The sequence below is a fragment of the Piliocolobus tephrosceles genome, chromosome 7 (genome assembly GCF_002776525.5).
Source record: "Piliocolobus tephrosceles isolate RC106 chromosome 7, ASM277652v3, whole genome shotgun sequence".
Taxonomy (NCBI): Eukaryota; Metazoa; Chordata; class Mammalia; order Primates; family Cercopithecidae; genus Piliocolobus; species Piliocolobus tephrosceles.
The window spans coordinates 71,694,117-71,713,715 of NC_045440.1; the positions used below are offsets into that span (position 1 = coordinate 71,694,117).

The 19,599-nt window shown below is 39.7% G+C and overlaps 1 protein-coding gene across 3 annotated transcripts in view; it reads left to right on the plus strand.

Moving 5' to 3' along the window:
• XKR9 (XK related 9) overlaps positions 1-18,889 on the plus strand; it is a 56,154-nt gene extending 37,265 nt beyond the window's left edge. For 2 of the 3 annotated variants that reach the window (XM_023184033.2, XM_023184034.2), the window contains exon 5: positions 18,022-18,889. In XM_023184033.2, coding sequence (XP_023039801.2) covers positions 18,022-18,650 — 629 coding nt within the window. In that variant the 3' untranslated portion in view covers positions 18,651-18,889. The remainder of the gene's footprint in view (positions 1-18,021) is intronic. The other variant, XM_023184035.2, reaches the window with a different exon arrangement.
• The last annotated feature ends 710 nt before the right edge of the window (positions 18,890-19,599 follow it).

The following is a 19,599-nucleotide window of genomic DNA, read 5'->3' on the forward strand; positions in this document are numbered from 1 at the left end:
ACAAGACTTAAGAGCAACTGGCTTAGAGCGGGAAGATAGTGTTCTAAAAAACCAGAAAAATAAAGAACGCATAGATGTATATAGAGGAGTTTTATTAATTAATTTGAAGATTTTGCTAAGAAATAATTATAGGGTTATGGAAACTAACCAAGTAGGGAAACAAGGCAATTGTCAACTCCAGTAATAATGAAACATTTTAAAAGAAAGGAAATATAGTGTGTTTTTTTTCTTTGTTTTGAAAAGTAAGCAATAAAAACACTCATTTATGTAGTTATAATAATGTGTATTAGTTCATTCTCATGTTGCTATCAAGAACTGCCTGAGACTGGGTAATTTATAAAGGAAAGAGGTTTAATTGACTCATGGTTCTGCAGTGCTGTGGTGGGGGGGCCTCAGGAAACTTACAAATATGGCAGAAGGGAAGCAAACACATCCTTTTTCACATGGTGACAGGAAGAATGAGAGCCAAATGAAGGGGGAAGCCCCTTATAAAACCATCAGATCTTGTGAGAACTTACTATCATGAGAATAGCATGGGGGAAACTGCCCCTGTGATTCAGTTACCTCTACTGTGTCGCTTCCATGACATGTGGAGCTTACAGGATTACAATTCAAGATGAGATTTGGATGGGAACACAAAGCCAAACCATATCATTCCTCTCCTGGCATCTCCCGAATCTCATGTCCTCATACTTCAAAACACAATCCTGCCCTTTCCAGCAGTCCTTCAAAATGTTAGCTCATCCCAGCTTTAACCTAAAAGTCCAAGTCTGAAGTCTCATCTGAGACAAGGCAAGTCCCTTCCACCTATGATCCTGTGAAATCAACAGCAAGTTAGTTACTTCCTAGATACAATGTGGGTACAGGCATTGAGTAAATACACCCATTCCAAATGGGAGAATTTGGCCAAAACAAAGGGGCAACAGTCCCCATGCAAGTCTGAAATCCAGTGGAGCAGTCAAATCTTCAAGCTCTGAAATCCCCTTTGACTTCATGTCTCACATTCAGGTCATGCTGATGCACGAGGTGGACTCCTATGGCCTTTGGCAGCTCTGCCCCTGTGGCTTTGCAGGGTACGTCCCCACTCCAGGCTGCTTTCCTGGGCTGGCATTGAGCATCTGTGGCTTTTCCAGGTGCCCTGTGCAAGCTGTTGGTGGAGATACCATTCTGAGGTCTGGAGGATGGTGGCCCTCTTCTCACAGCTCCATTAGGCAGTGCCTCAGTGGGGACCCTGTGTGTGGGCTCCAACCCCACATTTCCCTTCTGTACTGCCCTAGCAGTGGTTCTCAGTTAGGGATCCACCCCTGCAGCAAACTTCTGCCTGGAAACCAAGGCATTTCCATACATCCTCTAAAATCTAGGTGGAGGTTCCCAAATCTCACTTCTTGACTTCTGTGCTTCTGCAGGCCCAGTACCACTTGTAAGGTACCAAGGCCTGGGGACTTGCACCCTCTGAAGCAATGGCTTAAGCTTTACATTGGCCCCTTTTAGCCATAGCTAGAGCTGAAACAACTGAGATGCAGGAAACCATGTCCTGAGGCTGCACAGAGCAGGGGGGTCCTGGGTCCAGCCCACAAAACCATTTTTTCATCTTAGGCCTCCAGGTCTGTGATAGAAGGGATTGCAGTAAAGGTCTTTGGAATGCCCTGGAGACATTTTTCCCATTGTCTTGGTGATTAACATTTGACTGCCTATTACTTATGCAAATTCTGCAGTGTGCTTGAATGTCTGTTCAGAAAATGGATTTTTCTTTTATTACAGCATTGCCAGGCTGCAAATTTTCCAAACTTTTATGCTCTGTCACCTTTTGAATGCTTTGCTGCTTAGAAATTTCTTCTACCAGAAACCCTAAATCATCTCTCTGAAGTTCAAAATCCCACAGATCTCTAGGACAGGGGCAAAATGCCGCCAGTCTCTTTGCAAAGCAAGAGTAATCTTTATTCCAGTTCCCTCCAAATTCCTCATCTCCATCTGAGACCACCTCATCCTGGACTTTATTGTCCATATCACTATCAGAATTTTGGTCAAAGGCATTCATCAAGTCTCTAGGAAGTTCCAAACTTTCCCACGTCTTCCAGTTTTCTGAGTCCTTCAATTCTCCAGGAAGTTGCAAACTATGCCACATTTTCCTGTCTTCTTCTGAGCCCTCCAAACTGTTCCAACCTCAGCCTGTTACCCAGTTCCAAAGTCGCTTCCACATTTTTGGGTATCTTTGTTTATTTTATTTATTTATATTATTTATTTATTTTTTTGTTTTACTTTAAGTTCTGGGGTACTTGTGCAGAATGCGCAGGTTTGTTACGTGGGTATACATATGCCATGTTGGTTTGCTGCACCTATTATCCTATCATCTAGGTTTTAAGCCCCGCATGCATTAGCTGTTTGTCCTAATGCTCTCACCCCCTTGCCCCTGACACCCCAACAGGCCCTAGTGTGTGATGGTCCCCTCCCTGTGTCCATGTGTTCTCATTGTTCAACTCCCAATTATGAGTGAGAACATGGGGTGTTTGGATTTCCCTTCCTGTGTTAGTTTGCTGAGAATGATGGTTGTTAGTTTGCTGAGAATGATGGTTTCCAGCTTCTTCCATGTCCCTGCAAAGGACATGAACTCATTCTTTTTTATGGCTGCATAGTATTCCATGGCATATATGGGCCACATTTTCTTTATCCAGTCTATCATTGATGAGCATTTGGGTTGGTTCCAAGTTTTTGCTGTAGGAAATAGTGCTGCAATAAACATACATGTGCATGTCTTTATGGTAGAATGATTTATAATCCTTTGGGTATATACCTAGTAATGGGATTGCTGGGTCAAATGATATTTCTAGTTCTAGATCCTTGAGGAATCACCACACTATCCAAAGTAGTTGAACTAATTTAGACTCCCACCAGCAGTGTAAAAGTGTTCCTATTTCTCCACATCCTCTCCAGCATCTGTTGTTTCTTGACTTTTTAATGGTCACCATTCTAATGGTGTGAGGTGGTATCTCATTGTGGCTTTGATTTGCACTTCTCTAATGACCAGCTATGATGAGTTTTTTTTTCATATGTTTGTTGGCCACATAAATGTCTTCTTTTGAGAAGTGTCTGTTCATATCCTTCACCCACTTTTTGATGGGGTTGTTTTTTTTCTTGTAAATTTAAGTTTCTTGTAGATTCTGGATATTAGCCCTTTGTCAGATGGATAGATTGCAAAAATTTTCTCCCATTCTGTAGGTTTCCTGTTCACTCTGATGATAGGTTCTTTTGCTGTGCAGAGCCTCTTTTAGTTTAATTAGATCCCATTTGTCAATTTTGGCTTTTATAGCAATTGCTTTTGGTGTTTTAGTCATGAAGACTTTGTCCATGCCTATGTCCTGAATGATATTGCCTAGGTTTTCTTCTGGGGTTTTTATGGTTTTAGGTTTTAGGTTTAAGTCTTTAATCCATCTTGAGTTAATTTTTGTATAACATTTAAGGAAGGGATCCAGTTTCAGTTTTCTGAATAAGACTAGCCAGTTTTCCCAACACCATTTATTAAATAGGGAATCCTTTCCTCTTTGCTTGTTTTTGTCAAAGATCAGATGGTTGTAGACCTGTGGTGTTATTTCTGAGGCCTCTGTTCTGATCCATTGTTCTATATATCTGTTTTGGTACCAGTCATGTTGTTTTGGTTACTGTAGCCTTGTAGTATCATTTGAAGTCAGGTAGCATTATGTCTCCAGCTTTGTTCTTTTTGCTTAGGATTGTCTTGGCTATATGGACTTTTTAAAAATTCCATATGAAATCTCAAGTAGATTTTCTAATTCTGTGAAGAAAGTCAGTTGTAGCTTGATGGGAATAGCATTGAATCTATAAATTACTTTGGGCAGTATGGCCATTTTCATAATACTGATTCTTCCTATCCATGAGTATGGAGTGTTTTTTTCCATTTGTTTGTGTCCTCTTTTATTTCCTTGAGCAGTGGTTTGTAGTTCTTTTTGAAGAGGTCCTTTGCGTCCCTTGTAAATTGTATTCCTAGGTATTTTATTCTCTTTGTAGCAATTGTGAATGGTAGTTCACTCATGATTGGGCTCTCTGTCTATTATTGGTGTACAGGAATGCTTGTAATTCTTGCACATTGATTTTGAATCCTGAGACTTTGCTGAAGTTGCTTATCAGCTTAAATTTTTGGGCTGAGATGAGGGATTTTCTAAATATACAATCATGTCACCTGCAAACAAAGACAATTTGACTTCCTGTCTTCCTATTTGAATACCTTTATTTCTTTCTCTTGCCTGATTGTTCTGGCCAGAACTTCTAATACCATGCTGAATAGGAGTGGTGAGAGAAGGCACCCTTTTCTTGTGCTGGTTTTCAAAGGGAATGCTTCCAGCTTTTGCCCATTCAGTATGATATTGGCTATGGATTTGCCATAAATAGTTCTTATTATTTTGAGATACGTTCCATCAATACCTAGTTTATTGAGTGTTTTTAGCATGAAGGAGTGTTGAATTATATTAAAGACCTTTTCTGCATCTATTGAGGTAATCATGTGGTTTTTGTCTTTGGTTCCATTTATGTGATGGATTACATTTATTGGTTTGCCTATGTTGAACCAGCTGTGCATTCCAGGGATGAAGCTGACTTGATCGTGGTAGATAAGCTTTTAGATATGCTGCTGGATACAGTTTGGCAGTATTTTATTGAGGATTTCTGCATCTATGTTCATCAGGGATATTGGCCTGAAATTTTCTTTCTTTCTTTTTTTTTTTTTTTGTGTGTGTGTGTGTCTCTGCCATGTTTTGATGACAGGATGATGCTGGCCTATAAAATTAGTTAGGGAGGAGTCCTTTTTCTGTTGTTTGGAATAGTTTCTCAAGGAATGGTACCAGCTCCTCTTTGTACCTCTAGTAGAATTCAACTGCAAATCCCTCTGGTCCTGGGCTTTGTTTGGTTGGTAGGCTCTTAATTACTGCCTCAACTTCAAAACTTGTTATTGGTCTAATCAGGGATTTGACTTCTTCCTAGTTTAGTCTTGGGAGGGTGTATGTGTCCAGGAATTTATCAATTTCTTCAAGATTTTCTAGTTTATTTGTATAGACGTGTTTATAATATTCTCTGAGGGAAGTTTGTATTTCTGTGTCATCAGTGGTGATATCCCCTTTAATTTTTTATTGTGTCTATTTGATTCTTCTCTCTTTTCTTCTTTATTAGTCTTGCTAGTGGTCTATTTTGTTAATCTTTTCAAAAACCCACCTTCTGGATTCAATGATTTTTTGAAGGGTTTTTCGTTTCTCTATCTCCTTCAGTTATTCTCTGAGCTTAGTTGTTTCTTGTCATCTGCTAGCTTTTGAATTTGTTTGCTCTTGCTTCTCTAGTTCTTTTAATTGTGATGTTAGGGTGTTGATTTTAGATTTTTCTTGGTTTCTGATGTGAGCATTTAGTGCTATAAATTTCCCTCGAAACACTGCTTTAGCTGTGTCCCAGAGATTCTGGTACGTTGTGTCTTTGTTCTCGTTGGTTTCAAAGAACTTATTTATTTCTGACTTTATTTTGTTATTTACCCCATAGTCATTTGGGAGCAGGTTGTTCAGTTTCCATGTAGTTGTGCAGTTTTGAGTGAGTTTCTTAATTCTGAGTTCTAATTTGATTGCACTGTGGTCTGAGAGACTGTTTGTTATGATTTTCATTCTTTTGCATGTCCTGAGGAGGGTTTTACTTCCAATTATGTGGTCAGTTTTAGAATAAGTGCTATGTGGCACTGAGAAGAATGTATATTCTGTTGATTTGGGATGGAGAATTCTGTAGACGTCTATTAGGTCCTCTTGGTCCAGAGCTGAGTTTAAGTCCTGATTATCCTTGTTAATTTTCTGTCTCATTGATCTAATATTGACAGTGGGGTGTAAAGTCTCCCACTATTATTGTGTGGGAGTCTAAGTCTCTTTGTACATCTCTAAGAACTTGCTTTATGAATCTGGGTGCTCCTGAGTTGGGTGCATACATACTTAGGATAGTTAGCTCTTCTTGTTGCATTGATCCCTTTACCAATATGTAATGCCCTTTTTTGTCTTTTTTTGATATTTGTTGGTTTAAAGTCTGTTTTATCAGAGACTAACATTGCAACTCCTGATATATTTTTTTTTTGCTTTCCTTTTGCTTGGTAAATATTCCTCCATCCATTTATTTTGAGCCTATGTGTGTCTTTGCATGTGAGATGGGTCTCCTGAATACGGGTCTTGATTCTTTATCCAACTTGCCAGTTTGTGTCTTTTAATTGGGGCATTTGGCCCATTTACATTGAAGGTTAATACTGTTATGTGTGAATTTGATCCTGTCAGCATGATGCTTGCTAGTTATTTTGTACATTAGTTGATGCAGTTTCTGCATAGTGTCATAGGTCTTTATATTTTCATGTGTTTTTGCAGTGGCTGGTACCAGTTTTTCCTTTCCATATTTAGTGCTTCTTTCAGGAGCTCTTGTAATGTATGCCTGGTGGTGACAAAATCCCTCAGCATTTGCTTGTCTGTAAAGAATTTTATTTCTTCTTTACTTATGAAACTTAGTTTGGCTGGGTATGAAATACTGAGTTGAAAGTTCTTTTGTTTAAAATGTTGAATATTGGCTCCCACTCTGTTCTGGCTTGTAGAGTTTCTGCAGAGAGATCTGCTGTTAGTCTGATGGGCTTCCCTTTGTAGATGACCTGACCTTTCTCTCTGGCTACCCTTAACATTTTTTCCTTCATTTCAGCCTTGGAGAATCTGATGGTTATGTGTCTTGTGGTTGCTCTTCCCGAGGATTATCTTAGTCATGTTCTCTGTATTTCCTGAATTTGAATGTTGGCCTGTCTTGCTAGGTTGGGGAAGTTCTCCTGGATAATACCGTGAATTTTTTTTTTTCTTTTCTTTTTTTTACTTTGCTTCCATTCTCTTCATCATTTTCAGATACACCAATCAATCATAGGTTTGGTCTTTCCATAGAGTCCCATATTTCTTGGAGGCTTTGTTCATTCCTTTTCATTCTGTTTTCTCTAATCTTGTCTTCAAGCCTGATTTCATTAAGTTGATCTTCAAACTCTGATATTTTTCCTTCTGCTTGATTGATTTGGCTATTGATACTTGTGTATACTGCACAAAGTTCTTGTGCTGTGTTTTTCAGCTCCATCAGTTCATTTATGTTCTTCTCTAAACTGATTATTCTAGTTAGCAGTTCCTGTAACCTGTTATCAAGGTTCTTAGCTTCCTTGCTTTGCATTAAAACATGCTTCTTTAGCTCAGAGGAGTTTGTTGTTACCCACCTTCTGAAGCCTACTTCTGTCAATTCGTCAAACTCATTCTCATTCTCTATCCTGTTTTGTGCACTTGCTGGAGAGGAGCCGCGATCCTTTGTAGGAGAAGAGATATTCTGGCTTTTGGAATTGTCAGCATTTTTGTGCTGGTTATTCCTCATCTTTGTGGATTTATCTACCTTTGATCTTTGATGCTGATGACCTTTGGATGTGGTTTTTTGGGTGGGTGTCCTTTTTGTTGATGTTGATGTTGATGTTGCTTTCAGTTTGTTAGTTTTTCTTTAACAGTCAGGCCCCTCTTCTGTAGATCTACTGGAGTTTTCTGGTGGTCCAATCCAGACCCTGTTTTCCTGGGTATCACCAGCAGAGGCTGCAGAACAGCAAAGATTGCTGCCTGCTTCTTCCTCCGGAAGCTTCATCCCAGAGGGCACCGGCCTTATGCCACTTGGAGCTCTACTGTATGAGGTGTCTGTCAATCCCTGCTGGGAGGTACCCCCTAGTCAGGAGGCATGGGGGTCAGGGACCCACTTGAGGAGGCAGTCTATCCCTTAGCAGAGCTTAAATGTTGTCCTGGGATATCCACTGCTCTCTTCAGAACCAGCAGGTGGGAATGTTTAAGTCTGCTGAAACTGCACCCACAACCACCCCTTCCCTCAGGTGTTCTGTCCCAGGGACATGGGAATTTTATCCTCAAGCCCCTGACTGGGGCTGCTGTATTTTCTTCAGAGATGCCCTGCCCAGTGAGAAGGAATCTAGAGAGGCACTCTGGTCATAGCCATTTTACCGTGTTGTGGTGAGTTCTGCCCAATCTGAACTTCTGGGCTTCCTCAACACTCTCAGGGGAAAACCGCCTACTGAAGCCTCAGTAATGGTGCACACCCTCCCCGCACTGATCATCCAAGTCGCTCATCCAAGTCGACTTCAGACTGCTATGCTGGCAGCGAGAATTTCAAGCCAGTGATTCTTAGCTTGCTGGGCTCCCTGGGTGTAGGACCCACTGAGTGAGACCACTTGGCTCCCTGGCTTCAGTTGCCTTTCCAGGGGAGTGAACAGTTCTGTCTTGCTGGGGTTCCAAGTGTCACTGGGCTAGGAAAAAAAAAAACCTCCTGCAGCTAGCTTGGTGTCTGCCCAAACAGCTGCCCAGTTTTGTGCTTGAAACCCAGAGCCCTGGTGGTGCAGGCACATGAAGGTTCTCCTGTTCTGTGGGTTGCAAAAACCGTGGGAAAAGCATAGTATCTGGACCTGGTAGCACAGTCCCTCATGACTTCCCTTGGCTAGGTGAGGGAGGTCCCTGGCCCCTTGCACTTCATGGGTGAGGTGACACCCCACCCTGCTTCTTGTCACCCTCCATGGTCTGCACCCACTGTCTAACCAGTCCCAATGAGATGAACTGGTATCTCAGTTGGAAATGCAGAAATCACCCACCTTCTGCGTTGGTCTTGCTGGGAGCTGCAGACCGGAGCTTTTCATATCCGGCCATCTTAGTCTGGGTTCTCTGTTTTTGGGTATCTTTATAGTAGAACTCCACTTCTGTTACCAATTTACTGTATTAGTATATTCTCATGCTGCTATAAAGAACTGGCTGAGATTGGGTAATTTATAAAGAGAAGTTTAATTGACTCACAGTTCTGCAGTGCTGGTAGGGGCCTCAGGAAACTTACAATCATGGCGGAAGGGGAAGCAAACACATCCTTCTTTACATGGCAACAGGAGGAAGAATGAGAGCAAAATGAAGGCAGAGACCCTTTATAAAACCATCAGATCTCATGAGAACTTACTATCATGAGAATAGCATGGGGGAAATTTCCCCTGTGATTCAATTACCTCCCACCGGGTCCCTCCCATGACATGTGGGAATTATGGGATTACAATTCAAGATGAGATTTGGGTGGGGACACAAAGCCAAACCATATCATAAGGCAAACACCACATATTTACCAAAAATTTTGATGTTGCTCTTTTGGGTGGATGGGGGAGGGAGAGGAAAATGGAAGAAGTGTGTGTATATATGTGTGTATGTGTTAACATTTCCTCTTCCAAATAGGAAATCAATAAACAGTGTACAAAATAAATTAAGCACTATATATTTTATTTATAAATATGACAATAGATGTCAGGAGAAAAGCTAGAAGAGTTAATAGTGATTTCTTCTGGGGGTTACAATTGAGGGGTGAGGAGATGTAGAGCAAGGTACCATTTTTCTTATATACTTTGTAGAACTTTTTGACTTTTAAAAACGATGTACGAGAGGACTTAAAAAAGTTCATGGGGCTGGGTGTGGTGGCTCATGGCTGTAATACCAGCACTTTGGGACGCTTAGGCAGGCAGATCACTTGAGGTCAGGAGTTCAAGACCAGCCTGGCCAGCACTGGAAAACCCTGTCTCTACTAAAAATACAAAAATTAGCTGGGCATGGTAGTGGGCACCTGTAATACCGGCTACTCAGGAGGCTGAAGCAGGAGAGTCAATTGAACCCAGGAGGCGGAGGTTGTAGTGAGCCTAGATTGTATCACTGTACTCCAGCCTGGGTGACACAGTGAGACTCCATCTCAACAACAACAAAACAACAACAACAACAACAAAACAACAAAACGTTCATGGAAAATGCATATTATGAAAAAAACGATGAATGGATTTTACATTTTCCTTCTCCCCAGATAAACTCAGTCTAACTTGTTATTATGTGTCTGAGCAGAATCCAATTTGAGGCACTAAGAAGGACAAGATAATAGCAGTTTGAAAAGTGCCCCATCACAACAATATGAATTCTGTTAATATTCAAATTGAAGCAAGAACACACATCAAATTTATGGTTAAGCTTGGTTGGAAGAATAGTGAAATCATTGATACTTTATGAATACTTTATGGGGACAATGCCCCAAAGAAATCAGCAGCTTACAAATAGATAACTCATTTTAAGAATGGATGAAACAATGTTGAACACCTTAGTGGCAGATCATCCACGTCAGTACATGAAGAAAAAATTAATTTTGTTTGTTCCTGAATTGCAGAGGGCTGACAACAGCAGAAACATTTATAGCCCACACCACAGACATCTCACTTGGTTCAGCACACAGAGTTCTGAATGACAAATTACAGTTGAGCAGACTTTTCACTCAGTGGGTGCCCAAACTGTTGCACCCAGATTAGCTGCAGGTAAGAATAGAGCATTCAATGAAAATTTTAAACAAATGGTATTAAGATCCTGAAGCATTTCTTTGAAGAATTGTAATAGTAGATGAAACATGGCTTTACCAGTATGATTCGGAGGACAAATTACAATCAAAGTAATCGCTACTAAGAGGTAGAAGTGGTCCAGTCAAAGCAAGAGTGGATTGGTCAAGAGCAAAGGTGCCAAAGTTTTTTGGGATGCTCAAGACATTTAGCTTGTTGACTTTCTGGAGGGCCAAAGAACAATAACATCTGCTTATGGTGAGTATTCTGAGAAAGTTAGCTAAAGCTTTAGCAGAAAAATGCCCAAGGAAGCTTCGCCAGAGAGTCCATCTCCATCATAGCAATGTTCCTGCTCCTCCTCTCATCAAACAAAGGCAATTTTGTGAGAGTTTTGATAGGAAATCATTAGACATCCACCTTACAGTCCTGATTTGGCTTTTTTTTCCTTTTTCTTTTTTCTTTTTTCTTTTTTTGAGACAGTCTGCTCTGTTGCATGGGCTGGCGTGCAGTGGCGCAATCTTGGCTGACTGCAAGCTCCACCTCCCAGGATCACACCATTCTCCTGCCTCAGCCTCCTGAGTAGCTGGGACTACAGGTGCCCGCCACCATGCCCGGCTAATTTTTTGTATTTTTAGTAGAGATGGGGTTTCACCGTGTTAGCCAGGGTGGTCTCGATCTCCTGACCTGGTGATCAATCGGCCTTGGCCTCCCAAAATGCTGGGATTACAGGTGTGAGCCACCATGCCCGTCCTGATTTGGCTTTTTCTGACTTCTTTTTGTTTCCTTAAAAAATCTGTTAAAAGATACTCATTTTTCTTGAGTTAATAATGTAAAAAAAGACTGCATTGACATGGTTAAATTTCCAGGACCCTCGATTCTTTAGGGATGAACTATGTGGCTGGTATCATGGTTTATAGAAATGTCTTGATCTTGATGGAGCTTATGTTAAAAAATAAAGTTTATATTTTTTGTTTTTATCTTTTAGTTCCATTTTCCATGAACTTTTGGAAGTCCCTTTGTATATGTGTTAATTTGATAAAAATTAAAACTGATTATAAAAAAGATATCATGGGGTAATTTAGGGAAAAATTATGTTTTAACTAAAATGTTTTTGAATTAAAAAGACAAGTTTTTTTTTTTCAGGACTTCAGAGTTTTATTATTACTCAAGTCAGTCTTCCCCAGCATTTGGGGATCAGAGTTTTGTTTGTTTGTTTTGAGACCGAGTCTCTCTCTGTCACCCAGGCTGGCGTGCAGTGGCGTGATCTTGGCTCACTGCAACCTCCACCTCCCGGGTTCGATTGATTCTTCTTCCTCAGCCTCCTGAGTAGCTGGGACTACTGGCGCACACCCCATGCCCAGCTAATTTTTATATTTTTAGTAGAGACGGGGTTTCACCATATTGGCCAGGCTGGTCTCGAACTCCTGACCTCATGATCTGCCTGCCTTGGCCTCCCAAAGTGCGGGGATTACAGGCGTGAGCCACCATGCCTGGCCTGGGGATCAGGGTTTTTAAGGACAACTTAGTGGGTAGGGGAAGCCCGTGAGCTGGGAGTGCTGATTGGTCAGGTCAGTGATGAAATCATAGGGAGTAGAAGCTGTCTTCTTGTGCTGAATCAGTTCTTGGGTGGGGGCTACAAGATCAGATGAGCCAGTATATCAATCTGGGTAGTGCCACTTGATCCATCAAGTGCAGGGTCTGCAAAATATCTCAAGCACTGATCTTAGGAACAGTTCAGGTAGGGTCAGAATCTTGTCGCCTTCAGCTGCATGACTCCTAAACCATAATTTCTAATGTCATGGCTAATTTGTTAGTCTTACAAAGGCTGTTTAGTCCTCAGGCAAGAAAGAGGCTTGTTTTGGGAAAGGCCTGTTATCTTTTTTTAAACTAAAAACTAGAAACTATGCTTCTCCCAAAGTTAGATCAACCTATGCCTAGGAATGAACAAGGAGAGCTTGGAGGTTAGAAGCAAGATGGAGTTGGTTACGTCCGGTCTCTTTCACTGTCTAAGGTGTAATTTTGCAATGGCAGTTTCAGTCCCTCTCTTTAGGTTTTATACCTCTTAATCTTAAGGTGTTGGCTAATGAAGATGGAAAAAGGGCAAAGACTTCTCTAACTTCTTCCTGCTGATCAGGGGCATGGTGGTGGTAGGTGTTGACCCCAAGGTGAGAGGAGTGGAACCACTTTACAACTGTCTGATCATATTCACACAGGGCAGGCTGGGCTTCCAAGGCTTGCATGTTAAAGGTGTTAGTATTGTCATCTATAGTTTTAGTACAGCATTTAAGGGAATAGCATACTATAAGGTAAATGATGAACTCTAAGATAAGGAGTGCAATTCCCAGTTTTAAAAGTAAAAATCTGAGAGCATTAGTTTGGGAACTTGTAGCCCACAAAGAATTTAGGATTTTGTCCAAACTGCAGAAAAAAACCTCAAGAACAGTTAACAACAGGTGTTCTATAGTTTTTTCTTTTGAAGCATAATTTTTCTCTCTCCAGTCCCCATTTTTATGAAAAACAAATCATGATAGAACTAATTTGTTTACAAAATGAACTTTAGTCTTATTGTAATTGGTCTGATTATTGCATACACTGCAGCAAGATTATTTTTCACATAGGCTTTTTAAAATTGGCTTTGGTGGAACTCTGTTCCATGGGGAATCTCAGATAAGATTTTTTAAAGCCGAGCCCAGCCGTGGGCTTGTACCTCAAATACCTATGAGCTGGGAAAATTCCTCTCCTGTTGATGTCCCAGGATAACTTGGGGCTCCTAGGGCTGTTAGAAAGTGACATTCTTTACTTACCGCAGGTCAGGAACCTTGTACAGGGACTGTGTAGACAGAGTATGAGGCCAGATTTCCCTAGAGGCTGTTATTGGCTCTGTAAGTCAACCTTGATTATTTAAAGAAAGTATGCCATTCTAGTCAAAGTCTTGGTAAAATAACCAGTTTCTCCAATTGTGTCCTGTTACAAAAGAAAACAGATTCTTATTGCACTTATGCAAATAACTATATTGCTATAAGTTGAGAATACTCACAAATAGTTTCCAAATTCTGGATAAATTAGGTAGAGAAACAAATATGCTCCAAATTTTGTTCATAGGAATGTATTTTACTAAATTGTTAAAAGCTGTAAATAGCTCAAAAGTTTTCTTGGCTCTGGAAACAAAAAGGATCAGCAATGTTTTATGCAAAAAAGTCAGAAAAACATTACTTAAGTCTTCTAATAGTTCAGTTAACTCCTGTTCTGCTTGATATTCATGAATATTTCAGCTCTCCATGGGAGTCTTGGAAGTTTTTTCTCTTTTTTCTAATGTCATAATCCCCAAAGTTATAAGAAACTTGCATTCAAGAGCACCTGTCAATATTTTATAGCTGATTAGGAAACCACCATTTAAAGAGGATCAAAATAAGGCAACAATTGCCTATGGATGACAAAAAATCTTAAGGTAGCCATAGTTAAAGACACAATTGACAAGAAAATGTGTTACCTCTATGGCACACAATAATTTAACATAATTATAATTCTTAATGATATCATATACTAAGTCATATCAGAAGTGTAGGAGTTTCACATAATTTTGGAGCATATACCTAGAACACATTTACACAAATATAGCCCAAAGAAAGCCAAACACCATTTTAAATTTGACAGTGCTTCCTGTATGATTTTTATACCAAATAAGCCAACACATCATTTTTGGACTTCAGGGGCCTAATGTCCAAAGGATTAATTAGGTCAGAAAGTGGCATACTTTATAATTTGATTTTGGAAAGTTTGTCAGATATCAAAGGCATAAAGCACTGGATATCACAAAATGGGATCACAGTTTATTTACTTATCCGAGGTGGTAACTCAAAAAAAATATTTTTGAGGCAAAACCCTTTATTCTGATAGAAGAGTTTTAGTTTTCCAAACAAGACCCAATGGAGATAGCATGAGGCCAACTGATATCTTGTCCTTCCTCCTCCTTTTTCCCTGCCATTTACCCAAAGGGGCAAAAACCCCCCTTTCATTATCTTTTAATATTACATAAAAATCTTTTTCAAATGAGAAAACCAAATTTCATGTTTGCATTAGTGCATCTTCAATGTTAAAGCTAGTTTTTTAAATAAAATATTATAAATCTGTATAGTTTAAATTAGTTTGACCATAAGGTAATATTTTTATAAACTTTTTTAGAACCCTTTACAGTTTTCTCCATAGAGCTCTTTTTTTTCTAAAGAAAAATTCTTTTAAATTTCTTGTTACCAGACTCTAGCCAGAAGAGCCAATATTTCTGGCTTTTGAATTCTACCACAAGTAACTTTCCACATTAAATTAATAACTTTTAACTAAGGTTATAACTTAACCATGGATGCATAAAGTGTTTTAAAGAGATGATAAGCATTTTTTAAAAAAAGAAGATTTATAATCTCCCCAAGGGTAGTTCAGAGAAAGGAAAATTCAAGACAGGAAATCAGAAGTGATTGTTGAGGGGAAAAAAACCTTAATATGTGGCAAAGTTACGCACATAATAAACCAGAGAGAAATTATTCCGGAAGCCAAGAATTGAATCTGGACTACCATTGTCAAAAAACAAAGCCTTAGCTACTGAGCTACACAGCATCGAGCGGTTTCTACTCCTCTTCCCAGAAGAAGTCTAGAGCAGCCAATTTCAAGCTTGCAAAGGCTCTTGACTGCTTAAGATAATTTTAGGGCTATGATATGAACCGTAAAATTTCTGTCCTCTGGATGGCAGAAACCAAGGGAAAGTATCCCCACATGGTTGCGAGGTTTAAGTTCTTAAGGACACAAAACAAGATAGAGAAATTTCATCCAGTATTGGTTTCAGGGACCCTCAGCAAAGTTTGTAACTGACCAGCCTGCTGGGGCTGGCTTGAAAAGCAGTCTTATAGGGGCCCTAAACCCTCATTGTATCCTGTGATACCTATTACAGAATAACACAGAAAGACAAATTCTTAGCACAAAGCACACCAGCCTAAGGCTAGTTTCACAAATCCTTTTTTCTATCAATCAGACTCATGCAGAGGAGACAAATAGTGATGTCTACCATTTACATACACACACAGAGAAGGAGCGAGAAAGAGACCAGAAACTTGGCTGGTAAGAATTTCATATGCTTTTTTTTTTTTTTTTTTTGCTGGCATACCAGGTTTCCAGGTTCCTTTTCTCTGCAGCTTCCAGAAGAATGGAGCAACTTTTGATGATCCTGCTTGATGTGCCATAGCTGTGGGGTTCAACCCACTTTACAAAAGCCACTTTTTCTGTTTTATGAAATCATAGACAAAAGATTCTCAATTGTGCAAGATGTTGCCTAATGGGCTGCATGGGGAACCGAATTAACATTTTCCATTCTAGCAAAATACACATAACAAAACAGACACCAGTCACCTCATTCAGCATCCAGTATCAACCTGTCAAAGCTCAAACTTTCTCCTGTTGGTCCCCTGTTGACTTTGATCTACTCCAGGTGGGGAAGGATGACCTCTGAATGGTAATTCACAATGGGTGGCCTCTGGGCAAGGTGAAGAGCGGATAGTCACCTTGAGACAGGCCTGTTGAGCATTCTTTCAGGCGCATGGAATGTGACTAGACAAGGAAAGTTCTCTGAGTTAGGACTGTGGAACTTCTGTAGACAATTCCTTCTGAGATCCCCTCCACATGTACAAACATACACTAAGACAAGAAGGACAGAAGGCCTTCCAAATCAGATTCCTAATCAAGAACTCCAAGAGTATCTCATCCAAACTGTCCTCCTATTCTCAGTCTGAGAAATCTCCCTGAAATCTTCCTGATTGAGGAGAAGTCTCCTGAACCAAGACTTCCTACTAGTTAGGGAGAGCCAACCATGACTCCCCAGGAGCTGAACTGAGACAGACACCCCCCAGTGGGGCTATAGACAAACCAAGACCCCCAAAGGAGCTGAACTGAGATAGACACCCCATGGTGGAGCTACAAACAGATATCCCGCAATGGGGCTGTGGACAGACACCCCATCATGGGGCTACAGAACCATATGGGAGAAGGAAGGAGGCATTGGCAGTGCCTAGGATACTCACCAAACCAGACACCTTGTAATGGGGTTACAGCTACAGACACTCTGCCATGGAGCTATAGATACCCTGTCAGGGGGCTATAGTAATGGGATGTCTCACCAGGACTATTTCTTTATTATAGTTAAATCCATGCACATTGGGTGGGCAGCACTGCCAAGAGTAGTAGAGTCAGCCTCCAGTCCGAGAGAACTAGGCAGCCACTTGGGCTGGCCTCTGGATCCATTGCCAGAGTGGGACTGCTGAACCATGGCCTGGTAGTCACAAGGGCATTCCTGGATGATCCCGCAGATTTGTAACCACCCCGTGGGTTCACTTTGCCGCTGCATGGACAGAACCAATTTATCATGATGGGAATTACAATAGAGAAAGAGTAATTCATGCAGAGCCTTCTTTGCAGTAGACTGGAGTTTTATTGTTACTCACATCAGTCTCCAAAAAAGTTTGACTAATGAGGTACAGTGGTGTATGCTAAAACCAAGAAAGCATGCAAATGCATTTATAAAGGTCCTGTCCTCATTTTCTTCATCAATACATACATTTTTGTAAGTCTGCCTTTCAATCATATTATATAGAAAGTGGTAGGCGAGATGCAGTGGCTCATGCCTGTAATCCCAGCACTTTGGGAGGCTGAACTGGGTGGATCACTTGAGGTCAAGAGTTCGAGACCAGCTTGGCCAACATGATGAAACCCCATCTGTACTAAAAATACAAAAATTAGCTGGGTGTGGTGATGTGGGCCTGTAGTCCCAGCTACTCAGGAGGCTGAGGCAGGTGAATTACTTGAACCCGGGAGGTGGAGGTCGATATTGCACCACTGCACTCCAGCCATGGTGACAGAGTGAGACTCCATCTCAAAAAGAAGGAAAGAAAAAAACGAAGTGGCAATTAACTTACTTTTCTGTTATTTGTTGAGAAAAAATGGGGTGGAGATGTAAATCCTACAGAAATTTGTAAGTTTTAGAACATACTCATTCACTTGTTTCAATATCTTCAGGATATGGGAAGTTGGGCTTGTTTAATATCTCATATTAAATTTTCTGTTTAACCCTCTTTCTCTCTCTCTACCCCTCCTCCTCCCCTTCCCTTACCCCTGCTTGAAGCTATTATCTCTTAGTGAATTGGGTGTATGCCTAAAATCGCAGTCAAAAAACCTAGAAAAACTAGGATTATAAGTGTAGTCTCTTAACTCACAGAGTATATCAGTTGCTCAATAAAATTTTTCCCATGAATTAAAAAAAAATCATAATAAAGCAGTCTAATATAGTGGATAAATCTATCCATTTTGGAATCAGGTTCAAATCTCAGTTCTGCAACTTGCTAGCGTCGCAGCTTGGGTCAAGCAGTGTATCTCTCCAAGCCTCAGTTCCCTCATATGTAATATATGACATATTAATGTCTACTTCAGAAGATTAGATGAGATGAGTAAAGTACCTGATGTGTTTGTGGGTGTGTGTATGTAGATATAGCATGTATGGGATATAGTAATTTAATATTTTATTGTTATTCCTATAACAATATCTTTTTTATTTTTTTGTTTTGTAGATGCGGCTATCATGGTCTCTTGCTGTGCTATTTCTTGGTCAACTGTTGATTATCAAGTAGCTTTAAGAAAATCCTTACCTGACAAAAAGCTTCTTAATGGATTATGTCCCAAAATCACATATCTCTTTTACAAGTTTTTTACGTTATTATCATGGATGCTGAGTGTTGTACTTCTACTATTCGTAAATGTTAAGATTGCTTTATTTATGTTGTTATTTCTTTGGTTGTTAGGTATAATATGGGCATTTAAAAAGAACACCCAGTTTTGTACTTCTGTAAGTATGGAATTCTTATATAGGATTGTTGTTGGATTCATTCTTATCTTTACATTTTTTAATATTAAGGGACAGAATACCAAGTGTCCAATGTCTTGTTATTATATTGTTAGGGTACTGGGCACTTTGGGGATATTGATTGTATTCTGGGTTTGCCCTCTCACTATTTTTAATTCAGACTATTTTATGCCTATCAGTATCACTATAGTTCTTACTCTTCTTCTTGGAATTCTTTTTCTTATTGTTTATTATGGGACTTTTCACCCCAACAGAAGTGAAGAAACAAAATGTGATGAAATTGATGGAAAACCAGTTATAAGAGAATGTAGAATGAGATATTTCCTAATGGAATAAGCTATTCATTTATGATATATATTTTCTTATATTTTATTTCATTGGTTAGTAAAGAAAATGTGTGTTATGTGAGTGTATTGTCTCTTATTTTTGCCACCTTTAATTTGAAATTAATTATGTGAAATAGGAGGTACATAATAGTATTTTATTTTTAAAATTAATTTCTCATTTGGTTTTGAAGATCTTGGGTACTCAGATATGTTTCTACTGCCTGGTAGAGCTGCCATCTTGAGCCTGAAATGTAAGAAATGGTCTGGTTTTCATAATGAGAAGGCTGGAATTGAGCTTCCTTCTCATTTTTCTTCCTTGTTCCTGAACTAATACTACTGTACCTGTTATGGAGGACTGCAAAGGGAAGAGAAAAGCAGAACACTTTATGAGTTTTTCCTTTATTGTCTTCAGTGCATATATTTGCAGATGGGGACAGCTTGAGTAGAGGAAAAGGGAAGGAAGGGAAAGAAGAAAACAAATTTTTAGCATCTGCTATGCTTTCATCCATGAAATCTCCAATTCATAAGTACAAAAGAGAGTTGGTATGCATTTGAGAGGTTTGACATTTCATTATTTACTGATTTCCTAGCTTTTCTGAATTAATGTACTCTTAACATAATTATATTAATCCTATTTGTGCTAAAATAGTTTTATCTAAGTCATATTTTAAATTGTTTATATTTTTAAACAATTATGGTAAAAACATATAAAATTTACCATCTTAATCACTTTTGTGTGTACAGTTCACCAGTGTTAACTGTATTCACCTCGTGCAACAGATCTCAAGAACTTTTTCGTCTTGTAAAGCTAAGACTCTCTATTTATTGAACAAATCCCCATTTCCTCCTTTCCCAAGTCCCTGGCAACCGCAATTATAATTTTTCGTTTCTATGAGTTTGACTACTTTAGTTACCTTATTGCTATGGTTTGAATGTGCCCCCAAAATTTCATGTGTTTG